Source organism: Accipiter gentilis, chromosome 5 (assembly GCF_929443795.1).
Source record: "Accipiter gentilis chromosome 5, bAccGen1.1, whole genome shotgun sequence".
NCBI lineage: Eukaryota > Metazoa > Chordata > Aves > Accipitriformes > Accipitridae > Astur > Astur gentilis.
Window position 1 is genome coordinate 12,961,732 of NC_064884.1, and position 25,344 is coordinate 12,987,075.

The 25,344-nt window shown below is 42.2% G+C and overlaps 1 protein-coding gene across 3 annotated transcripts in view; it reads left to right on the forward strand.

Moving 5' to 3' along the window:
• The first annotated feature begins 5,031 nt into the window (after window positions 1-5,031).
• Window positions 5,032-25,344, forward strand: part of REL (REL proto-oncogene, NF-kB subunit) — a 39,443-nt gene continuing 19,130 nt past the window's right edge. For 2 of the 3 annotated variants that reach the window (XM_049801552.1, XM_049801553.1), the window contains exons 1-5: window positions 5,032-5,053; window positions 6,002-6,081; window positions 16,599-16,741; window positions 20,189-20,337; window positions 24,692-24,783. In XM_049801552.1, coding sequence (XP_049657509.1) covers window positions 5,043-5,053; window positions 6,002-6,081; window positions 16,599-16,741; window positions 20,189-20,337; window positions 24,692-24,783 — 475 coding nt within the window. In that variant the 5' untranslated portion in view covers window positions 5,032-5,042. Of the gene's footprint in view, window positions 5,054-6,001; window positions 6,082-10,891; window positions 11,145-16,598; window positions 16,742-20,188; window positions 20,338-24,691; window positions 24,784-25,344 lie in introns of those variants that run through there. The other variant, XM_049801554.1, reaches the window with a different exon arrangement.

Here is a 25,344-nt window from a genome sequence, read left to right on the forward strand (position 1 = left end):
AGTTGCTGGTAGCCATCTCCCTTACAATACTTAAATGAACGTTTTGTTTACAGGGCTGCGTATTTTTATCACTCAGACAAAATTCCAGTCAACCCAAGTGGAAGCTTTGCCTGTAAGAGAGGTGCGTGATTGGGTTTTTGACTCTTAACTGTACTGTATTGCTATGAATGTATTATTGCATGTCCCCAAATTTAATAAACTTATTTCTGTAATCAAAGCTTGTTCAGTGCAGTGAACAAGTACAATGAGCATGCTTCCAGGGCCTAAGAATGTGCTGTTGCTTAATGAGTTGCTTACAGCCCCTCAAACAAATGTGGAAGAAACACTCGGTTGAGGGAAGTTGACATACCCCTTCTTTCCAGCTTTAGGAGTGTGAAACTTCCTAGATTTCTTGAAAAGCTGTTGATCAGTCTCTTCTGCTTGAGTGTATTGTGAGCAAAGATGGAGACGCTCTTGTAAAGGGAGCCACAGAGAATTCTGGCTCCCCTCCATCTTAGTGAGCCAGAACAGGAATCTATGAAGATACCAAACTTCTGTTCATAAAACACTGCTATGCACACTGCATTAGAAAGCTCTGGGTTGGAAGACAGCCAGTATCTTTTGCAAAAGTTGAAAGAATTGTGGGTTAGAGGCTTATAAAGGGGAGGATATTGCAAAAGAAAGAGAAGTGGACAGGATTGCTAGAGAATAGAGTGGCTATGGTCGCTATTAAGGGGAGGGGGAAAAAAAACACTTTAGTCTGTTAAGCAGTAGCTACTTTGATGCTTACTGTTTTCATAAACCATAATCAGTTTTTTTGGTTTGGCTTGGTTTTGGGTTTTGTTTTGGTTTTTTTTATCACTTTACGAGGTTCTTGCCACCACCTTCATCCCTGGGACACTTGAGTCCTCCTTCCCTGGCTGGAGACTCCTGCTTCATCAGTTGTGGTGAATCAACTGCCTGTTTATAGCCAAGGAGCCAAACACTCTGTTAAAGGGAGGAAAAATAACACTACATTTATTTACCCCTGGTTTTTGTTCTTTCAAATTAATTACAGGGATGTTTATGAGGCAGGGTTGTTGACCACACAAATATAGGTTGTTCATGATACATATAGTCTGGGAGAAACTGTAATTGCTATGCTAAATATAATTTATTCTGTGGTTCCATTCAGCTATATATTTAATTTTATTTTTCCATTCTTCTTCTAGGGGCACTAGTAAACATTCTTCCAAGCAGGGATAGTAATGATGAGACAGTAATTGTGTGAGTAAATTATCCAAGCGGCCTTCTTTCTTTTTTCACTTCCTACGTTTCTGGTGTCCTCTGGCATCAGAACAGAAGTATATGTTGGTCTAGGCTACGTAAATGAAAAGTTCTGTCTACATTACAATTAAAAACATGTCGGGTCACATGGTTTCCACTTGACCAGTTACAGCAGTGCTGTTTTGCAAATAAGGTTTTCAACTGTGTTGCAAGTGTGAAGTCCTAAACTGACCAAGTCTGTAGTAACTGGGTCACCTGCTGCAATAGAGTTTTTTGCAACATAGGTCATAGCCCTTTTGCTTCTGCAAATATTCCTATAACTGTGTAGCTGTACCAGTATTTATGTTGACACTGAAGCTTAAAGATGCACAGTCAGTAAGCAGAAACAATACCATTTGTAACTAAGATATATAAAAGGAATATAAATTCTAGTTTTAAAAAAAATCCGGCAACTAAATTACATGGACTTTTGAAGGAACATTGTAATTACTTCAGGTTTACTTCTTAATGGGCTTTTTGCACCCTGACAGCATTGACATTGCCCACTGTTGGGGGAAAAGAATTAGTAGCAGTAGCATAACAGAGCTTGGGGACCCAGAAAAGAAATCAGTGTACTACTGGATGAATCATATGAAACAAAAGAACAGTTCCTGGCCTGTAGTGCTGGTTGCTAACTGTAGATAGAGTAAACACAATATACGCTTGTTGTGAAGTAGAGACACTATGTAACAATATGTAGATAGTTTCACATGTAGTTGCCTAAGCATGTAAGAGATTAGATTGACCATGGGACTGTAGTCTTAGACCACCCTGTTGTGCTGTGGAGGCAGGATGATAAATCCCCCCAAATTGCCCCAAAGCCCTAGCAGTCTAAAAACAGAGTAAGAGAACAGGTGAAGATGGTGAAACAGGGTAGCACCACCAATTTACAAGACAGCATCTGTAAGTAAGCTAATCACTATCTGTAAAGAAAGCTGGAATTAAAGCTTTTCTTGCAGAAAGACCTTCATCCTGGGACCTACAGTCTCACTTGGTAGGCCAGATAAGTTTGAAAGACTTGCAGCAGTAAAGGTATCCGGAAAAGAATCAGGTCTCAGTACCAATTTCTGAATTGCAACAGTCTCTCTTCAGACTGTTTATAGGTGGGTGTGGACCATAATGAGTATTAATTAAGTGTAGTAGTTAGTTGTACTTCAGGCAAGTCTCTCTGCCATTACCATGTTTCAGTCTCCTGGAATCAGCCAGCTACAGAATTCACTTCTTACTGGACTATGCAGCATCTCTGCCATTGGAAACAGATTTGGTAGCTCACTGAACAACTATGAGTCTCTAGTATCTCCAAAGCTTTGACATGGTAATAAATCTGAATTGGTTTACTCACTGGTTTTTGCTCTTACAGGGTAAGAGAAGGTGGTACCAAAACCCGAAACAGCTGTGTTAATTTTTTTAAAAGTAACAAACTTTAAGTAGACCTATAGATTTGGCTTTTTTGTCTGATTTTTTTTTTTTTTAAGCAAATGATTATGTAGATTCATAGAAGTACTTTGCAAATTCAAGTGGGAACTTTGGTCTCAGTTTATTTTCTGTTATGCAGATCATTATTTATGCAGGTTTTCCTTTTAATGGAAACTCCTGGAAAAGGCAGTCAGCTATCTTTGGCTACTCTTCTTGGAGATGAGAGCTCAAGATACCACAGAGACTAAAGGTCTCTGCTTTGTGCATGAAATTCTTTACCCTCTTGCACTGGAAGAAGCATGAAGCCACGCAAGATGACAAACAGAAGCAGATCTAGTGAGACTTACCGGGAAGGCAATAGTTTGCATGCCCTTTCAAGAAATCATTGTAGTGACCACGAGGGGGCATTTTATGAAGACGCCAGTAAGCCCAACTGTATTACTCATCATCACTGGGGGCGTAGCATCAAGGCCCTTAAAGGACAAGCTATTGTCATGGCCAGGAGGAAGGCCAGTAGAACAGTAATCAGGCACTTTATTCCAAATCCCACCGTCCCGTTGTCATGTCGTGTCGTCCCCCCCCACCTCCGTCCCGTCCGTCCCCCCCCCCCCCCCTTAGTTCCTACTCTTTTGATATTGGAGCCTGTAATGCTTATCTTCTATTTATGGGCCTAGTGCAATGGAAAATTTTGGCTAGCAGTTACCTATCTCAGCCTTTGTGAAACAGATAATTCAACAGGTTGATTTTCAGCACTGCTGACTTGGCTTGCACCCCAGGTGTTGTTGGAGACTAATCAGAAGTGAAGCTAGGACATCGGCAGCTTTACTATATACCATTCATCTTTTCTACATCTGCCTGTTAAAGAACCTTTCCATTAAAAAGTTTTCTTTATATTCAACTTCATATGTGACATTGCCCTTCTAGCCAACTCTAGGCCTTGTTCTAATTAATCCTTCTTGGCACTGGCTTGCTTCTGTCATCTTTCTTGGGCTAGGCCTTCTCCTTCCTCTGGTTCCTGCATTTACTTGCCAGAAGAAGCTTGTGGTGGCAATTCCCCCTTCATGTCTGTTTTGTTTCTGTTCAACAGGCTATGTGTCAAGGTATTATTTTTTTTTTCTGCTGCACAGGGCAAAGAATCCACTCGGTTCCTTTCTCTCGATGAGTATTTTTTCACAGATGTCTTGAAAAATTATTATTCATCCTGGCTTATTGTTCCTTTTAATCAAAAGTAAAAGTCAGAAGATTGATATGTATATTCTTTACTCACATAGAGGAAAGTACTTTTTGCAGGTATCTGAAAGTGTTCTGAGTCTCATGGTGGTTGACACATTTACTATACCTAAGGCACAGTATTTCAGACTGAAAACCTGGAGGATGTTGTTTGGATTTTATCTGTTTTCAGCAATATTAAAATTCATAAGTGGAATTGCTGTGTAGATGAATGAATATTTATCCAATCTATTGTTATCTGAGAGGTTAACCACTACATTGATTACAAAAAGGATGTCAAACTTTCCCCAAATGTCCTAAAAGCAAAATTCACAAGTCATGCAGCGACTGCCAAATGAACAAGACTATGAAATTGCAAAACCCATCACTGTTCTGTATGAGAAAGCAAGGGCTTTCAACCTTGTAATTAAGAAAGCTCAGACTAATAACTGTAGCCTTGCTAGAATGTTTGGCTCTGTTAGTAAATCTAAATTATTTTATTGCAGCATACCTGTAAATTGGATGTATATGCACAACCAAAGTCCAAACAGACACCATGGAGACTAACTGTTCAAGTCGGGCAAAGCAGCAGTGTTGGTTGTGGCTTACTCACAGCTATTGCCAATAAAACTTTGCATGGTGAGGTGGCAGTATGACACAAAGCCCCAGGCAATTTGTAAAAAGGGCTAATGCTGGTCCAGATAAGATGAGTAGCTGGCCAATTTACAAATTGTAGATATGCTTTGCATACGTAGGAGGACTTTATGCATAAACTGGTCCCAGAAGGTGTTATGTATTTATATTCAGCCTCAAGAGTGGTGTCACTTTCTGCAATTCTTGGGTGTAATCCTTTAACTGTACAAGTCAGAACTACATGAGCCATTGGGCTAGAGATTTAAAAATAAGGTGTAAGACTTCAAATTAAAAGGACATATATCTGGTGGGGCTGTACTGAAACAATGTGCCTTTTTATCTCTTTATTATTGGCTGCAGATATGGTCTTCTGAGACTCTTGAAGCTCAAGGTGATGTGAAGTAGCCTAAACTCCTTGTGAACCCTGAGGAAAAAGGGAAGTCTTGTAAGAAAAACCTGGATGAGCAATTGCTATCCTCTGTAGGTAGATCCAGTGCATAATGGCTGGCAGGTATGTGCTGGGGTTTTGGGGAGCAGGAGAAGTAATATGAGCATACATTGCCTATTTTTTTCAGTATGTTGTTTTCATGTTACAACTAAGGTACTCTAACAGCCTGCTGTTGTCAAAGGTATGATCCCATCCTTCCTTCTGCCTCCCTGTTTCGTTTTTTTTTTTTTGTGGCTGCTGCAGCTAGAGCAATTCTATTGTTTTTCCTTATACTCGCAGCTAGAGCAATTCTATTGCTTTTCATTGTATTAGCAACAGTGGTCTGACTTGTAAAGCTAATCTATTTGAAAAAAAACAATTCTGGGCAGAAAAAGGTTGTTTTCTGTTGATTTAGCTCCTTTTGCTCAGCCTGTGCTCATCTCTTCCCTAAGTCCTCTCACTAGAGCGCTACTGCATTAGATGAATTTTGATTGTGGCATAACAAAGTTCGCAGTTTGTCCATTTCAGAGGTCACTAGATCAGCTTCATTGTAATATGAGGCTTTTACGTAGCGCAGTGGAAAAAGAAGAGACTCCTCAATTCTTTTTCTTTGCCTGCCAACAAATGCAAAAGATTTTTCTCTATTAAAATAACACAGCAAATCCCAAACCGTGGTAAGTGATCATAGCACTGGGGTGAGGAGAAAGGAATAGGAAACACTTGAGAGGGCTGGGGGAGAAGGTGCCTGAGAAGTTCTGCTCTGAAAACTATCTCTGGGAAGGAAGGACTGTGAATTAGAATTTTCAGATTTATCAATTTCTCAAGCTAAAAATACAGTGTTATGCTACAGTTCCATGAAGACAGCACTGTCAGGAAGCTGGCACCTCTGCCCAGATCTGTCTTCCAGAAACTAGTTCTGGCCTTGGTGCTACCACGTTCCTTGCTGCTGGCACAGTCATTTCAGTGATTGTACATGGAACTGGCTCAGTAAAAACTGAACCAGCAGAAAAACAATCTTTTTGTTTCCCCTAGGTTACTTTTAAGCAAGCTCCCCTATGGCCAAAGGAGTGCTTGCAACAGCATGAGAATGCACACGAGTGCGTTGCCCAAAGGTAAGGAGAGAAAGAGGGGAGGCTGCCTTTTTCTGACAGTACCACAGTCTAAAGTGTTCATGGAACTACTATCATTTGATTGTGCTCAGCACGTGCACATGATGAGCAGCTCACCCCCTGAAGAAGTTGCATCATGAGGGAATAAGGTAGAAGTGTCAGAGCAAGGAAGTATCTTTGATTTCTGTTGGGGAAATTGAGGCTCCGAGAATTAAATGAACTGCCTAAGAGTAGAAAGGCTGACTTGCCAAGAGCCAGATTCCAGTCCCCTGAATCGTTGCCTTGTGCCTTATCCACAAGACCAACCTTTCTCTATTAGCATTTCCTTTCTCCACCCTGTTTTGAGAGGAGGCACGGTAGCATTGTTCTGTGTCAAACTCAAAGCATGATATAGGACCGTTTCCAGCGGAATGGCTTGAACAACCTTTGAGTTTATCGTTAATCTGGAAGCCATGACTTTTCTTGGAATGGCTTCTGCATTGGAACCTTCCTCGGGACTAATAACCACAAAAGCTTTAGCCATCAAAAGACCTGACAGTGTTTAAATAAGAGCCCTTTGAGATTAAAAAACATACTTCAAACAACAAAAGGTTTCTTAAGGCATAGAGGATTGGGAATCACTAATCAGGGGCGTATGTGAGGCCTGAGATACAGTGGATAAGAAAACAGGACTTGACTTTATTCTGTAACGAGAGAAGTGAATGATTTTATTATTATTTTTATTGCTAGTATGATGTACCTTGTTAGGAGAGCCATATTCTAAAAGTACCTTAGTGCCTGCTTGGCAGCTTAAGCAGTCCAGTGACAAGCAGTTTGTCTTTGATCTAAGCCAGATAGCTGGGAACAGGAAATAAAGACTTAACAATTTGCCTAAGCTGCTTTTGTATCACAGCAGGCTTCAGCAGACTTTATTGGGCAATGCCTGTGCTAAGCACCACTAAGGAGCCATCATCCTAGGCTTGACAAATATCATGTCAAACACTCAATCCTTTGCTGCTGGAAGTTTTGGTGGTGGTTCCCCTGCCCTGCCCTCCCCCCACCCACCCCTTACCCTCTTCTCCTCTTGCTTGCCCCATGACATTCCCTGCCACAGCAGGAAGCTTAATTCCTTACAGCAACCTAGGTGTTAACCGTGCTAGTGCAGCAGCCAGTGAAGAGCATGAGGGAGGACTTGTCTTTGGACTTGGTAAATGGAGAAAAATGGGATCTTAAAACACTTGCTTTAACTGGAAGACAGGAAGTGAAGCAGTGGATCAAACTGATCTAAGAATTCTGGTATCTCGCCTCAGGCTATAGCCAAAGTCAGCTGACAAAAATAATAGTGATGCACCTGGCTTTTGTTATGCAATGCTAAAGGAGGGGAATTCCGTCCTGCTTTTTGCAGATCTGCATATGCCCAAAGTTATGACATGTTCTTACCCTTCATGTCAGTTGCTGACCAGGTTTCTGTAATTACCAGTGCTATACTACAATTCTGTGGTTCCCATCACTCTCACGGGATAATCCCTGTGCCACAGATTCAGATCGCAGCGAACAAAATTGCATACAGGGTAGTCACAGGAACAGAGGGATCTATCTATATGCTTGCATGATTTTGAGTAAGGCCTCTTTAATTTGCTTAGGTTTTTGCCTTTTATTTGGGAAGGCTTCTTGGTTTCTGTAGAACTTTCCCCTAGTTTATGAACATGAACGTATTATGAAACAGCCACGTTGGGCTTAGACTAAAAGATCATTTTGTCCTGCTGTTGTGCTTTTCCCTGGGCATCAGCTTAGGACTACTCCTGGAGAGAGAATAACTGCCAAAAAAATGTCTCCAGTCATGCTGTCCTTCCTCCAGTAACTTTGTCCAAGGACTTCCTGAGTCAGATCTAGTCTCTACGTATTCAGGTGATGGGAGCGTATAGATCTTATACAGTGAAACACCTCATATGGTTGGTTTTCCTCTAATTTTATTATAGGTTGTTTTCATTTTAGGGAAGGGGTGGGGATCAAGTTTTGGCGATGCTATAAGAAGTGCTATCTAATCATCTTTTTCTTAAAAATAGTATCCAGAAGCAGTTTGTACCATAGAGACTGGAGTGTATGTGAGATACTACCTCAATTTCTAACACGCAGTCTTAAGGATTATCTTTGAGTAGCCTGTTCCTGCAAGCCCTAAGAGTTAGAGTTCAAAAGAGCTGGGGAAAAATAGGGAATGTTTATTGATGTTTTACTCATAACATGGTATTCATATTGCCTGGAATATTGCCCTTAATTTCACATCAGTTTAGACTGTATACCTTACAATAACATTTTATTTCTGAAGAAATGAGTAGACACTTCTGTTTTGAGACACAGAGTTTCCCAGGTGCCTTGGTCTGTGTCTATTCAGTAGCATCATGGGCTAAAGAAGTAGGTGGGAACCAGAGATATAAATTGTATTTAGGGAAGCACCTAAATTTATTCTTCCTGAAAGGCCACAGTTTATTACCTGAGATTTTGCAAACCAGCCTGAAGATAAGAAAGGAAAAGTGTTTAGTTGCTTCATGTGCCTGTACTGATAGCTTGCTTTACATCCAAAACCAAAACTCACATCTACACTCCGGCTCCTGGGTAATAACCTCCCAGGGCTTTCCTGGCTTCAGCTAAATGAGAGGAGTAGCACCCCTTTCCCTTTTAAAATCCTGTCTGGATCACTCCTGTGACCTGCAGGGATGTGTATGCCCTCAAATTGGGAGCATTTATCTGGCTCTTCAACCATGTGAATGAAGGCTGCCTGAAACTGTTGTGCCACAGCCAGGTGATCAATTAAAAAAAAAAAAAAAAAAGAAGTAGCTTCTAATGTTAGATGTTCATGAGCTAAATGTGTCTGGATGCGGGTACTTAGCAGAGAGAAATCTGGGTTGTGTGTTTTCCTATTTGCTTCTGCATTTACCATAGAGCAGCACAAGCAGTGAGATGCTGAGCTCTGAGCACCCTCCATCTTAACATGCCATCCCACTGGCATCTTCTAACCCCATTGCCCGAAATGCAAGAGGAAAGCATCTACCCTCACCTCAACCCCCAGCTACCACCTTGAAGAATGTTTTGTTTGAGGTCTTTTTGTTGGTGTGTGCTCTGGGGTTGTTATGTGTGTTTGTCTAGGTAAAGTCTAAATTTGATTTAGAATATTAGAACCACTTTCCTGCTCTATTTTACATCATCAGTCATATGGAATCCAAGACATCCCCAAGGACATGAAGATCTAGTCCTAATTTCTCATGGTTTTAGGGCACTGCTGGTTTGTACCTTTCTTGGGTTTTTTGTGGGAAAGAAAATGAGAAATCAGGTTCTTCTGGCAAGAAACTGACCCACTACCATAAAATTATTTCAGCGTAATATCTAAATATAATAATGTAGCTATTCTTCACTTTTATCTTCTAAAGCTAATGTCACAGTCATTTTGATTATCCTGTGTGCCTGCTAGGATTCTTCTATTCTAATTTCAGTTATAAATTTGACAGGGGTGTAACAATCCTACTGTATAACGAACTGCGAATCTTAAACAAGGAAAGTTTTGCTTGGGGTAATAGAGAAAGATAACTTCTGTTTATAGGAAATATGCTGATAGTTGGGCAAAATGACTGTTATAAAAGAAAGTCCTGTTAAGTTGAGATTGTCTACAGAGCAGGAAGAATAACAAGCGTAGGGCAGTCTCTTTGCTTAACTACCTGGGTTAGTGTACGGATTTGCAGATTATAGAACAGCATTTTCTGCTGTAGTTCATTTCTATTCCTCCCAATAACCTTTGCTTTAAAAAAGGGTAGGGGGAAAAAGAAAAGTAAAAAACCTACCAGTTGCATACCTTGCTTGGGTGCTCTTTGAGGCTTTTCTTGTTATTTTATTAATGTTTCCTTTTCAAGAATGCTAATTCACTTGACTGCATTTTCACGTGTGATGGTGTACCGCATTCCCAGAGTAGAGATTTAAGGGGGAAAAGAAAAAAATTAAAGCTTGTTGCTAACTAGATGCAGTCTTGTACTACAGTGAGGTGTGGGCTCGGTGTTCCTTTGTGCTCCTCTCTTTACAGGTGTCTTTAATGCCCTAGATTTGCTTGTTTGTTACTGACCCCCTGACCTGATCCAAATCTGGGATCCAGCATCCATCTCCTTCGCTTGATCTAGCAGTGTCAGGGCCAAGCTGTGAGCTGAATTTCAGGTTTAGATCTGGAAAGCTCTGAAGGTTAGGTCGATTTTTAAATTGACCATTGCGCCTCAGCTCCTTGCCGCTTAGTTTTTCCTTGCCTTCAGCATGGGTCTCTCCCTAGTACGCACGGTTTTGTGTTACCGCTGGCCGCCTGTGACCACCAGGCCCCATGCCACTGGGAAAAACACGGGTGTAACGCCAGAGCTCGGTCTCTGGAGGCTTACAGCGAGGCACAGCGGGGTGTCCGTGGCGGAGGGATGCTACAAAGGCAGCTGCCTTCGAGGCGCTGAAGAGGAGGGTGAGGGGTACGGGCTGGCCGAACCGCTGGGACCCAACACGCTCTAAGTACCGCTGCTGTGCCCTGGAGTCGGGGGACTCCAGCAAACGGCATTTCGCTTTTTGTTCCTTTTTACTTCTGCCTGCCGCGAAGGGAAGGGAGGGGGCCGGAGGACCGGCTCCCTCTCGCTGAGGCGGGGGCGGCTTCTCCCCGCAGCGACCCCCTACGCTTCCCCTCCTCCTCCTCCCCGGGCCGGGGGTGAGGGGTCTCGCCCCCCCCCCCCCCCCCGCCGCTGCGCTCCGCTCCGCTCCGCTCCTCGCCTCGCCGGCCCGACGGGCGGGCGGGGCCGGGCGGGGGCGGGAGCCGGAGCCGGGGCGGGGGGCGGCGGCAGCAACGCGCACGTCCGCCCGCCCGCCGGGAAATTCCCCCTGAAAAGGGCGGCCTGCGGGGCGCGGCGGCGCAGCCAGCCAGGGCGGGAGGGAGTCGGGCCCGGCCGGTCTCTCCGAGCCAGCGTGCGTCCGTCCGTCCGTCCGTCCCTCCGAGGTGTGCGGGGCCCGGGCGGGGAGCCCCACCGCGGCGGCAGCGGGTGGGCCGGAGCGGCTGCGCGGAGCTGTCAGCATGGCCGGTGAGCGGCGGGACGGGGCCTAACGCGGCGGCCGGGGCGGGGGGTAGCGGGGGTGGCGTGTGTGCGGTACCGGGGCGAGCGCCGGGAGCGGCCCCGCGGGGCACCGGGAGAAGCGGGGCCGTTCCCACGGCCCCGGCGCGATGCGGGCTGCCCGAGCCGAGCCGAGCCGACCCCCGCCCTTCCTCCCCGCTTCGTTCGCTTTCGTTATTTCAAAAGAAGCGATGGCTGGTTTAGGGGAAATGCGAAGCGTCGGCTGGTTCTTATTTTCATGCCGGAGGGATGCTGTGCTTCTCCCCTTCCGCCGTCCGTTCCCCCCCCCCCCCCCCCCCCCCCCCCCTCCCCGGACTGAAGCCCGCAGGCGGGCGGAGGCAGGTGGGGGACAGCGCAAAAAGGGGGGGGGGGGGGACGGGACGGGACAGCAGGCTCACCCCGTCACCCCTGCGTCTGCCTTCACTGTGAAATCCACGGCCGTGTAGCTGGTGAAGTGGGCTCGTGGAAACAGTTAGCGAAGACAAATCACGGGGTTGTTCGCGTTAGTTGCGACAAGGTTTTATAAGGCTGTTTGGTTTCTGAATGGATCTTCTCAATCTTAAAATTGTGCTGCTAAAACGTTTAGGTGTTAAATAAGAACGTGGGTCTCCTAATCTGGGCTAGAGGCGTCAACAGGCCAAAGACTCTGTGGGGGTCCACAGGATCCTGTTCACATAGGAACTTGCCTATGAGAGTGGAGATGAATAAGAAATAGAGACGGCATAAACACGAAGTAACGTAGATAAGGGATGGTGCATTGACTAATTACGACGAAAAGCAGAGTGAAGTTTCTTTAGGCTAAGTGAAACCGAACTTGTCATCTTCTCAGTTTGCGTCTCTTTGGTATCTTTCTTAAGACTTAAAAAAACCACCAAAAACTTTTATACTTGGCAGTATTAATTAGAATAGCATTTCTAGAGAAACATGTTTTCCAGCCTCAGAACTTAGCTGCGTGTGTTCTGTTACCACTTAGTAAAGTATGAACTTTCACTCCTGCTAAATATGTAGGTGTGCTAACTATCAACAGAGAGAGAAAACAAGTGGATTTGTACGGAAGCATCTTTTAAATGTTACCTTGTATTTTAGAGTGGCAAAACTGAAGCAGGAGATAGCACTTTTTCTGTCTGTCTTTCTGTCTGTCTTTCTGTCTGTCTTTCTGTCTGTCTTTCTGTCTGTCTTCATATATTTTCAGTGTAATTAGGAACCAGATAAGGAATTTTTCAGTAGGGGAAGTTCATAACTTCCTGGTACTAGTTAGCTTTTGTAGTTGGTTTTGGTTTTTTTTTTTGTTTTTTTTTTTTTTCTCTTTTGGTTGCTGTTCTGTAACATAATGTAGCACAACAGTAAAGAGGAAGTTCGCAAGCAGTTATGTTTCTCTGTTAGAATCTGTACAGTTTATGGAGTCCTAGGTAGACTACAGCTTTCTAAAACAAGAATTTACACTTTCAGTTATTTTAGACTGAGCTAGAATGTGCTATATAACAACTCTTCTGCCATCGTCTCTTTTTGCCCGAGGTGTTGGAGAAGGCTATAAGCGTATAGATTGTCTGCTCTTGCTTTTCAGAAATGGCTATTGCTGTGGAGGACGTAGGGTCAGCAGTGATCTGTACAGAGCAGTGACATCAAAGTTGAAGGGCAACACTCCTCCCCTGGGCGTCTCGCTGCAGTCACCTTGGATCACAGGGTTTCGGGCGATACTTTCACATCTTCCACAAAGACCCACAGCTGCTTTGCTTTCACATGCAGATGTTGCTGGAGAGTCTGTTCACAGGGTGCTCCTAGTTGTGTGAGAAAATGAAAAATTGTGTAGTCCTTCCAGAGCCTTTGAGCAAAGGGATGCGACGAAACATATGAACCCTTGATCCCGTTGTCGCTGTCTTGGTGGCAGCATGTCAACGCTTCCTCCCTCGTGGCACAGGCCACGTTAAACTTTAAACCAGCCCTGGTTTCTCCTCATGGAGAGGTCTGGTGGAAATGTTGGTTTGAGTTTTTGGGATTGTCCTTTTGTTCCTTTTTGTATTGTGTAAAACAGGTGAGAATAAAACAGTTCTTGAATGAGTATAAGCTGGCTGAACTCCTGGAGCTGTTACTGCTTTTATCTTTTTTTTTTTCCTTGTGTATGTAATTGGGATGCTTGTTCTCCTATATTCTCTTTTAAATTATCGAGTGCAGTATTCAGGGCATGGGGGGAATAAACAATTTTATAACAAAAAGAACAAGAGGCAGGTTGTAATATGTAGCGTAATGTTTCTATTGCTAGCTTGTGTATAGGCAATTATAATTAATTACAAATGCAAATTAAACTCTTAACCACTTAGATGAAGGATCAGCTAGATTTTTGCTTTTCTTCCATTTTAAATGGTTTTCCAAGTAGTTGTGGGTAGGTAGGTAATCTAAGTAGCTGTGCGTTTCTCTTCCAGAATTAGCAAAAGAGAGTTTGGTTTTTGACATAGCTCTTGTTTGTTTGACACACACAGCAAGACCCAAAGAGGGCAGGTCTTTAGCAACCGTGTGGGAACTAACAGACCTCTGTGTGCGAGAGTAGATTGTGAAATAGTTAAGCCATGCTACTTCACAAGCACATTGCTGATTTACAGAAACAGGGAACACTGAACAGACCTCCACTTTGCTGCAGAGTGCTGATAATACCTTTAGTTTGCACAAACACTTTTATGAGTTTTCTCTCTACACAAAATGTGATGACACCCGTAGTCATTGTAGAGATGATAACGTGATTCTTAAATAGAGTGAGAAAGAACCAAGATAAAATGAAGTTTAATGTTTAATCTCTGGAGGCTACTGCGTCACTGAGCTTTACTTTCCCACAAACACACCTGCTGTTAAGCAGTGGGTTTGCCTTCAATGACATTTGTTTCAACCACAGCCCTGTAAAGATCACCGAGCCTGGAGTTTTAAAATAAAGTGCTCTTAATAGGTGAGAAAAAAGCCCTTTTAAGCAAGTATTAGTAGAGCATGAAGGGAAATTATTGGTTAAAGCAGAGAGAGTTAAAGACTTGAAGTGATTGTATTGTGTAGTAGTTTCGAACAGCAAGGCTCTAGCTAGTTTTGACAAATACGTAATGTATGTGGGTGTACTGTGCGTCTGGTTAGCAGCTATGTAAGCATGTGCATCTCCAAAGTAAGATGATTAGTAGGCACTTTGCTGCAATTTTGTCATTATAACTTCTAAAATAGATTTTTAATTTACTATATGGATATGTGCCTGTATTTGCGGTGTAGTGTATTACGTAGGAACGGGAAGGTGAGATTCTTTTCTCTCCTCGGTGGCATGATGGAAATGGGAGGCTGACTGACATGCAGCAGTCACTCCTCACTGCTGGCAGAAATCCTCTGTTGTCTGGTCTGCTGGACTGTGCTGATAAATACAGTAGTATAAGTAAACTTAAGTGTGAAAGTTAAATAGCCATACACTGGTGTTGTGATCTTGGTTCTGCTCTCTCTCTGAAAACAGCTTTATATCATTGTTATCAATGCCTGCCCCCCTGCCCCCACTCCCCTTTGCTGGACTTGCTTATTTTCTGGAAAGAGCAAATATGCAAAACTTACCTGAAGGAGGGTTAGGTGACACCTGGGAAGTATCTAGAAAAGGGACCATCCTTGTAAGTAACTGGACCTAGAGTAGTGGCTAATGTGTATTTAATGTGGCAGCTTATGGTCTATTTTTAGAAAATTATTTAAAATTTACTTGATGGGAGGTGATCAGTTTAGATATTGCATTTTGATAAACTGTTAGAAGGGAATATAGAGAGTCCTAAACCGTAGTTCTCAAATATTTGGCACCAAATACAGCCTGGAGCTGAAATGCATTGTGCCTTTTAAAAGGCATTCAGGTTTTGAAAAGGCACAGGTGTTGCTGAAGACAATTCCAGCATAAGAGCTGCTTTTGCATACTGCCATTCCACAGCTGTCTGTATGTGTGTTACAGTTGAAATGTCACCTTGGTCTGACCTGAATGCACATCTTGGAGATGTAGTTCTTTCCATCCCTTCTCTACTTCTCTTAATGACTTTATATTTTAGGTTATAATATTTTCCTACTTCGAGTATGAACTGCTGCAGCACTGGAAATGTTTTGCAATCAACAAATCCCAGGCATAAAGTTCAAGCTTTGTGTTGGCAGGTATACCAAAATCATTGTAGTTGCAACAAAAGAGAAGCTTTTATTGTGGAGTTAAAATTGGAATCCACCTCTTTGCCAAAACTCATACGCTATGGACTCATAGGCTGTATAGACCTTGGGCAAAAGGAAGTAGGGGATCTTTTACTGTTTTAGCACTTTCAATATATTTAATGACTATTTTGCTTATTATGTTGAAGTCCAAGCACTTTTTTTCAGCGCTGTGCCACAGGATGTTGCCTGTCATTTTGTTTGTGATGCTCAACCTTGCTTGAGTAGGATGCTATTATATAAAGATGACAGAGAGCTCAGTAGACATTTCCATAAGCTACGTTCTTCTGATCGTGCAGCACCATGATGATTCAACTTCTGCAATATTTACTTACCCTCTTGTTATTTGTTTTTCACATGCCATCCCACTGTTGTCACTGTTTGATTGACTATCCTGTTTGATGTTCTCAGTGAGATATATTAAATAGCTTGTTACTGTCTGGCAATAAAACATCATTTGAAAAGTACTTACACTCTTGCTAAGTTAATGTCTTTCTAACTCCCCCATTTAAGAATTCTGCGGTCTCTTGTTCTTGTCTATCACTTGTGTTTCCTGAAAACCTCTTTTTGACAACTGCCCAATAGCTTTTACTGAGGTTTTGTTGTCTGGGGAGATACTGCAACTAGAAGCTGGCCTTGTGGGAGGTGGGCAACTCAAGATATGGAATTCAATACCAGCAATCAGGTATTTTCTGAGCCCGTGGTGATGGTATTCAACCCAGTAGGGTTGTTTTTGGTGGGTTTTTTTTTGCATAATTTGCATAGTTTCTGCTTCACTATAAGAGGAACTAAATCAATCAATTCCGAGGAAACGTCTTCACTTTCAGAGGACGTTTAAGTGAACGTAATACTGACAGTACCTGTGCTTTGAGAGGACAACCGTTCCTAAAAGCCTATTAAAATTAAAAACATCAGCCATTCCTGCAAAATAATGATTTGTTTTCTGCTGTATAAAATCCTCTTTCATCAGAGACATACTCTCCAGTAGCTGAAAGAAGCAAAGTTCTAGGTGAGACAGGAGGGGAGGATGTGGTTTGCGAATTACTTAGATGGCTTTGACACCTGAGGCTTCATTTAAAATGTTCTCTCCCTTCACCCTCCACCTTCAATGTGTGCATGTACATAAAAAGAAGATGGTAATATCAATCCAAAGAGTCTAAATTTTCTAATTCTTAAATCTTCTGCTGCTTGTTAAGCTCTACTGTGTACTAACGTTGAAAATGTTTTGTTTTTAAGGTGGCCCTGAGCCCTACATTGAAATATTTGAACAACCCAGGCAAAGGGGCATGCGTTTCAGATACAAATGTGAGGGAAGATCAGCAGGCAGCATTCCAGGAGAACACAGTACTGAAAACAATAAGACGTTCCCTTCCATACAGGTAAATACCGCTTTTATCCATGAATTACCATTATTGCCCAGATTAACACTGTGCTGTTAGCACATTAGCTTTGTGTTGGGACTCGGTGCAGTAAATAAAATACTCTTCTCTTCATGTTCTGTTATTCTGTCCTTGGCATACAGATGTAGTTGCAACAGAGTGGAAAAAGAGTTCTTTGCTCCTAGCCATTAAAAGATTTTGTTTCAAATTTACAAGAGGAGGAGACGAGGACATAGAGGTAGTTAACAAAGCACTGGTAGAGAGGGAACTTGGTGAAGTTACGTATTATCGGGGAACCATTTTATTAGCTTTTTCTGTGCACACTTTTGTTCCGGTTTCTTAGCTATGTGACTTGGGGTTTGTTTTTACTATTTGGACTGCAGTATGAATTTTGGGAGAGCTTTGAAGGAGTTTGCATACAAAATTTGAAAAGGCTTTGAAAAGCTGCTGGGCGCAACATGAAAGAAGGCACTTTGTACAGCCGAGCAAAGTAAGAAAGTGACTTGCAGCCAGTGATTTGGTGATTAGGCTCTGCAAAAGAAAACTACCGTGAAGTATGTGAAGTCAGAAGGGGATACAGAATTTAAAAATGAGCTGAGAAAGGGGAATTATGTGGTCAGAGCACCTGCAATGAAGACGAGTTGGGTGGTTGCATTATGGATAGGTTGGGAAATCCAGAATGAAAGGATTCAGAGTAGCCTTAGCAGGTACGATCAAAGCAGGGGCAAAGATACAGACAGTAGAGGTGGAATGGATGGGAAGCACTTTGGCAGTAGCTTTCATATGTGGGACAAAGGAATATGTCAGAGACCCTAGACATGTAGGGTAAGGGAGAAGAATTTCTGGTCTCCTATTTGAAGTTTAGTTGCTAATGTTTCCTTGATCTCTTTCAATTTGGAAAAAACTTTCAGAGATGAGATTAGAAGAGAAAGCTCAAATACAAATGGGAAGTTAAGCGCACTTGCTATCTTGAAGTTCCTGTGCCCAGGAACAGAAGCTGTGTATCTGTGTTTGCAGTGTGTGCAAGTATAAAAAAAAAAAAGTACAGCTGAAGATGGGGTCTCTGGAATCACAGCAGAAAAAGAACAGATACAGAGGACTTGAAATCTGAAAAATATGAGGTGTTAGGCTGAGGCATGAAAGCTCTTTAAGAAGAGGGAGAGTGTGAGAAAGGTAGTATTGGTCGTCATGTGTTGAGCAGCAGAGTGAGCCTGTACTACCTAAAGCAACTGTGGAAGCTGGTCTAGCCGTGAAGCCAGAATTACTAAGGGAAAAAGCAAAGAAGGTCCAGCCCTTGACTATCACAGTGTCAGATTTGGTTAAGGAATGCAGGAAATGGAAATCTTGCCAGACTCTTTTTTTTTTTTTTTTTTTTTTCTAACCCCCCCCCCCCCCCTCCACCCCCCAGCAGTCTACCAATTGAACAAGGAACTATGTAGGCAGTTGGCAAGTTGGCAAAAGTAAATACTTTCACAGCCTCTCAGCCTAAGGCTGTGTCAGGGCACGAGTTGAACAGCCATTATAAGCCCTTAATTCCTCTTAGCCAGGACTGTGCTGCCCATGAAGGCCAGCCAGAACCCAAAGGGAAGATGGGACATGGGTAGGTGACTGTGCAATCCTGGCAAAGTTTGTTCTTTTTTAAAGGTGACTGTTGATGGCAGAGCTGATTGTTACTGATAGCAGGTGATTTCTAGGTGAATTCCTGCCTCCCTGAAGCCCATAGGAGGCTTTAGTGCTGATTAGCTGCTAGGGGAGTCCCCTCTAGAGATGGAAACATCAATGAGGATGAGAACAGAGAGGCCAGGAAGACATTAAATCTCGTGGTGTGGTTATGATGAAGAACATTAAGGAGGAACTGGAGAATCAGAACGGGCTACATCAGGCTTCAAGTTCAAGGGACTGGGTGTGAAATGAGGGTGAAATGATGTAATAGTTGAAGAAGGTGAAGGAGTGGTGGCATTTTTATTTTAAGAGTAAAAAGTAACGGTTGCTTGTATGAAGGCCAAGAAAGGAGCCAAACTGGAGACTGAAGAAGCTAACAGATGATGGAAGCTAGAAGAGTACAGGTCAAGTCAAAGGTTTGAGGTGTTGGCCGAAAAGGATATATGATGGATCCTTGGGGTCTCAGGAGGAGGAAAGAAAGGGCTGCAGGAGGAGAGGAACAGTTAGTTATAGGGCAGGGGAAGTGGAGGAGGAGAGCTTGCCTCCGCACAAATGGGTGCCTGAGCGAGTCTTGTATTTGCTTTCAAGTTGTTATGCTTTAAACAATTTAGGCCAAACTGGTTTCTGTTTGGTTTTTTTGGGGGGTTGGGTTTTTTGGGTTTTTGGGTTTTTTTTGTACATTCACCCACACAACCCTTGGTGACTTCACTGGTAGCTATCACCATAAGGGAAGACTTTTATGCACCTGAGAAATGTGTGCTGAATTAGGCTGATGACTGCTGTGAAGGCTCTAGTAGGAGCTTGAGAATTTGGTGCCCCCCCTTCCTGAATGTAAGATTGAATATTCATCAGAGAATTAATTAAAAAAAAATAAATAGACTTCATAGGGGATTATGTCGTGCTGTGTCTGTTAAGATCCTCTTTTACTACTTGGTGTTCCATGCACAGGTAATATCTTTATCCCTGAAGCTTTAGGAGTTTTTTCCTAAGATCTTTGGAGCTTTAGGAGTTTTTTCTTAAGATCTTTGGAGCTGGACCTCTCCTTCAATAAGCATTTGTATGTGGTCACCTACATAGAATTTTGCATCTTTCATTGTAAGGCTAGGTATGGTAATGAAGTATGTCCTGTTACGTTTAGTCTTAAAGCATTACAAGCTGGTTTAGGTCTAAGCTTCTGTATTACCTCTGGCCTTTTGCACAGGGATGAATTCAACTCATATAAAAAGCCCTGGTAAGATGGTGAAGCAATAGATCTCCACCCTCAAAAAAAAAAAACAAAAAAACAAAAAAAACCCCAAAAACAAAAAACAAAACCACCAAAACAAAAGAGGGAAAGAAAAAAAAAACCCAAAGATTCTTTAGAGCCTTACAGACTTCCTTCCCATTCTTGCAGTAGGGTAGTTTAAGAGAACTGAATGGATTGAATGTCAAATACCGGCACTAGCAAACTTTTATCATTACAAATAACCAGCTGCTTTGGCAAAACTAGCAAGTGAAGTATGTTGGTTTACTTTGTGAAATAGATGAGATATGCTTTTGAAAAAAATTTTCACTTTTCAAATATTTTACCAAAAAGTTGGGGTTTTGGTGTAAAAGGAACAGAACTGAAATGGAATGAACAAAACTCCTGAATAGTCCTGGTTTTTACGAAGCAATAATGCAATTTTCTTAGCTGTGGTGTTTCTCCCATAGAGTATTTTAGGATAAAATGTATTTTCTGTTACATGTGGGGGCTTTACTAGCCCTGATATCTAACATCTAGAAAATATCTCACATTTTTTGTAGATTCTGAACTATTTTGGAAAAGTCAAAATAAGAACTACATTGGTAACAAAGAATGAACCCTACAAGCCACATCCTCATGATCTGGTGGGAAAAGACTGCAGAGATGGCTACTATGAAGCAGAGTTTGGGCCAGAACGGCGAGTCCTGTCGTGAGTAATGGTGTTGCTCGGGTGTTTGATTCATTATGCAAGTGATTTTTCTAATCTTATGTTTTAAAACTCTGACTAGTGATTGAAGAGCAATTAGTATGCTGTGTTTGCTGAAGTTTACCAATCCATCTCAGAGAGAGGACAACTTGTCTTTGAAGTATTTCCTCCTTTTTTCAATACTGCACACATTTATCTTTGTTCCTATTATTTTCCTATCACCCTTTTCTCTCCTTCATTTGTTCTCCCAAAGTCTGTCTCCTTTTCCTTTTTCCCACTTGTTCAGTAACACTTCTTACTCTTGAGCATGACTCTCTCTCCTGGATGTGAAAATGATGAGTAATGGAATGGGTAACAACATCATTAGAATTAGTACTTCACGGTGATTAGGGAAGTTCACGTCTTCCATGGGAATTCTATGTGGACTTTCTGGAAGCTGGTGGAGAAAGTTTTTACTGCATGAGTATCGTGTCATTTAGAAGATAATGGTTGTGACATGTCTAGAAATGTGTTAGTAGCTGTCACTGTTGTTGCTGTTTGTTTGGGTTGGTGGGGGGAGGGGTGTTGAGTAAAAATACAGATTCTGCTCAGGCCCAACTCTGTAGAGCAAGCATGCCCGGGAAGGATCCACTTGTGGATGCAGTAACGAAAGTTCAGGCTGTGCGCAAGATGTGTTTCTCAGTGCTGTTCAGAGAGATGTTAAGAATATCTAAAATACAGTTGTATTTGATGGCATTTCCTGTAAGTTCACCAAGTCTTACGTAATAAAGTAAAAGCAGAGTAAACTGCAACAAATGTTGAGTGATGATTGCCGGAGAGGGGAATTTAGAATTGATAAGCTGTTTGTGGTTGACAGTTTGCAATGTAGTAAATTTGGAAGTAGGCTATTGCTTTGGGGTAAACATAACTGAGCGGGGAAGAAAATAAGCTAAATATTTCAGTGTATAAGTAGCTCTTACACGCTGCTCTCAGGCTGATGGGATTCTGTTGATGTTAGTGAAATTACTCCACATTTATGTGGGTTTAGTCAGTAGAACACTATTAAAGGAGAGAACTGAAGACGCAGTCTGTTTGAAGATGATGATTGCCTGATGGTGAAATACACAGTTGTAATAGTGGAGATGCTTCTTCAACATACAGCCCAGGCTCAAGTGATCATGAATGTGGTGCAGCATATTCAGGTGGCACGTAGCATGTTGACTGTACTGCCTTTTGCTGTTAGAGATGCTAACAAATTTATGAATTTATTTTTTTTTAGCTCTGTTCACAACGCTGTCCTAATTGGCAAATGGTAGAAAAGGACTAGTAAATGTAATTTGCGTAACTTTTCCGCCACTGTTATACCTCTCTGGAAAGGTAGGGCTGTCCCTTCAGGCACTTGCCTTCCATCTTGGTTGTTGTAACCTCATCCTCGTCGGCCTTCCTGCAAATGGAGTTCCTCTTCACCTTGTCTGAAAGGCAGCTGCAAATACCTTTAAACTGTTAAGGGACCTTGCACCTTCCTCTGACCATCCATTCACCAGCTTCCCCTTTGTCTTCTCAAATGAAGCTTCCGCACCTAAGGTCAAAGGATGTCTGCTGTTCCAGCCCATCCTACTTCCTGCTCTCAGCTCTCTGCCTTCTGATCCGAAGCAGAAAAAAGCCTGATTGCTTAACACCTTTTCTGGTTATGTATTACGTTCACTGGCTGCAGGAAGACACTGATGATTGTTTTTCCTCTTGGCGTTTTGTTGCACAAGGTTAAGCGTGTAAGCACACGGCAGGCCTGTGGAGAGGCCATTACAGGATGCAATGCCAAAAAGCATTGGGATGCTCTGCAAATATTTATTTGCAGATTTTGATTTCATCTCCATTATATGTGTGCATCAAATCCTGTTCTTTGACATAATGCATTTCACTTAAGGCACTTGTGATTGAATTCTTCTCAATATCGTCAGGTTATAAGCCTCTCAGTTTTTAACAAAATAGCAAGTGGGCTACTTTCACTTTACCGATACTACAAAACTGTAAGCTTCAGTTGAGCTTGACATGGGAGATCGTGATGGGAGGAGGCTCGAAACATTCTCTTTGAAATGTTTCCAGCATCGGTACACTCTTTTTTTTTTTTTTTTTTTTTTTTTCCCCCCCAATCATTGGGTGGTTTAAGATGAAAGAACAGTATGATCCATAATTGGATCTGGATGTTTAAAGTAATTTTCCTTTTTGTGGCTAGTGATTCAGTCTTCACATTCTTCTCTTCGAGTCCATGTTAGAGAAAAGCATCATGCAATACTAGTGAGCAGGAGAGGTCCTCTCTTGGTAGTGGTTCTGGCTGTTTACTCTTGCTAAGCATCCCAAATGGAGCAAAAATCCAATTTTACTTTTTTTTTTTTTTTTCTGCAGAAGTGGAATTATTAATCCCAGATTTTGGGCTGGTCTGAGTAATTACTTTGCTTTCTGCTTATTTAAAGTTCCCCATGTAGTCCCGGTTGAACAAAGTGTTTTGTTCTGCCTGTGGTATAATGATCTTTGTACTGCTGCCTAAACTTGATCAGGGCCCTCCCTGGCCAAAACATGAAGGCAAAAGTATGAATGTTGGAGCCTGTGTGACTGCTTCTATACTCAGATTTTTACTTCCTAGTTTGCTGTCTCTCTACGTGGATGATATCATAGTTTTTAAAAGTGTTTTTCTTTTTTTTTCCCTCTCTCTTCTCTCTTCCTACTTCTCCCTCTCTCTTCTCGTTATCTTGCTTGCTTCCTGTCAGCTAGCGTTGATGTGAAACCCCACAGCCTTGCTGGGGTTCTCGACAGTTTCTCCTCTGATCTGGCCTTCTGTTTAGTGATAGTTAAGTAGACACTTTCACTGTGACAGCGCGTGTTTAAGAAAATGTTTATAATCCGAGAATTACAGGGCACTTAAAAACCTAGTTTCTGTCCATGAGAGGCTTTGTTCATAGTGGTGGCAAGGTGCAGAGTAATGGCTGTCAGTCCTTGCACAGCTGGATAAAGCTTTTGTTCAAGGCCAGTTCTACACAGGTACTTGCTTGGGAACTTACGGTGGATGGCTGGAGAGCCTGGGACTGCCAGATGGCCGTGATACGGAACCAGGCATGTTCGTGGACTTGAAGTGTGCTTCAGACTGAATCTGCAGAATACAGTGGGTGTTTGGGGGGGTGGTGGTGGAAATTAATATGTGGTGTGATCAAGCCCTAAAAAAAGTACTACCTACAAGACAAGATAGAAATAGGATTGCTCATCAAGGTGCGGTGCAAATCTTGAATGTCAGTAGCCACATCATGGAGCCAGCATGCTTTATTGAATTATGAGATGCTAGTGCCTTGTATTTTCTTGTAGGTCACTGTATCAAGCTCAGGTTCAAAAGGAAGCTTATGCATTTCTCCAGTGAATTAAAGGTTCTGGAAGTAGACCAGATGGCAGAGGATTTGGGAACCTCTGAACAGAGCGTATTGGGCTCAGGCAAGGGAGTTTAAGGAAATTAAACTTAATGTTTTGCTAGGATAGTCTTGTTCAGAGCAGGGAAATGTAGAACTGTTCTTAAGAGCATTGGCGGGAACAAGGAGTATCTTTAGGTGCATTAAGGTGGTTTTTTAGGCATAGCTAAGGCACAGAACGTTTGTGGAGTTTCAAAGGAAGGGGAAATAGCTGGTACTTCTGGAGAAGGATGCCTGCTGGCATGACCTCTCTTCTGAGCTTAGTGTAACATCATGAAACACAGATATTTTTTTTTTTTATTTTTTTTTTTTACTTCCTGCTTTACATCCACTCAGCTTTGATGATGTCATGGTTTTTCCATGTGGGAAAGAGTCAGCTCGCTTGGGACTCCCCCCACCTCCTGCATCGGGGTGACCTGCACTTTTATGCAAATAAGGAAGAGCTGCAGCTCTTCAGAACTTTTCCATAACTGTGTGAGATTTAAAAACCTGTTTAGACTTGTTTCAAAAAAAACTTTAAAAAAGTGTTTGAAATTTACATTCCCTGATAAAAGCAGGAGAGCAAACCCTTAACTAATGCAAATCAGCAGGTTTATTGATAACAAAAATAATTGTCACTTTAAGTTACCTGAGATTGAGTATTTAACTATTTAATTACTGTAAGTTTACTGAGGAGTAACAATTTTTAATGTAGAAATAGATACTGTTAATAAAGAATAGAGGTTCTTTATAATTTCATTTCAGTATTTTTCATCTGTTTCTGCTCTTATTTTAGAAAAAAATGCATCCCTTCTTTTCATCCTTCTCAAAATAAGCTCTTTTTAATTTCTTAAACTGTATGTTATCACACCAACATCAAATAATTTATTTAATGTTCTACACTGAGGATTTTATTAATTGCTGAAATCCTGTCACATGTGCTTCAGTTTCCAGAATTTGGGCATTCAGTGTGTGAAGAAGAAAGACCTGAAGGAATCAATTTCTTTACGAATCTCGAAGAAGATTAACCCTTTCAATGGTGAGTAGAACTCAGCTGGTTCATTTTGCAGGGTGGTAGGGTTTTGTTTGCCCTGCCTTTGCTTTTCTGGTGGAACTTTGTTTTCTTTTTTTGAGAAACACTCTTCCCCTTCTGTCCCTCCTGGTCTTTCCTCACTCTCATCACATGACGAATCTATTTGGATAGTTGCCCCTTTCATTTTTTTTTATATTTTTTTTTAATCCCCAGCAGCAATGTGAGTTGCTGCTTGGACAGAAGCAATGGGATAGCAGCAGAAACCTTCCCTGGAAACTTCTACAAGTACCTCGGGAATCGGATTCCCCAGTTTTGGCAGCTTTGAGGATGAAAGACTGAATTAGCGTAACTCTGCAACAACTTAAACCAATTTAAGTCTAGCTTGCCACCAACCCGTCTCGTCTCTTATTGCAACACTGGTGTTTGTGACCCCTCAGCCAGCCAGTTCAGGGAGCTGATGGACTCCCTGAATCATAGAATCATTTAGGTTGGAAAAGACCTTTAAGGTCATCGAGTCCAACTGTTAACCTGACGCTGCCAAGCCTACCACTAAACCATCTCCCTAAG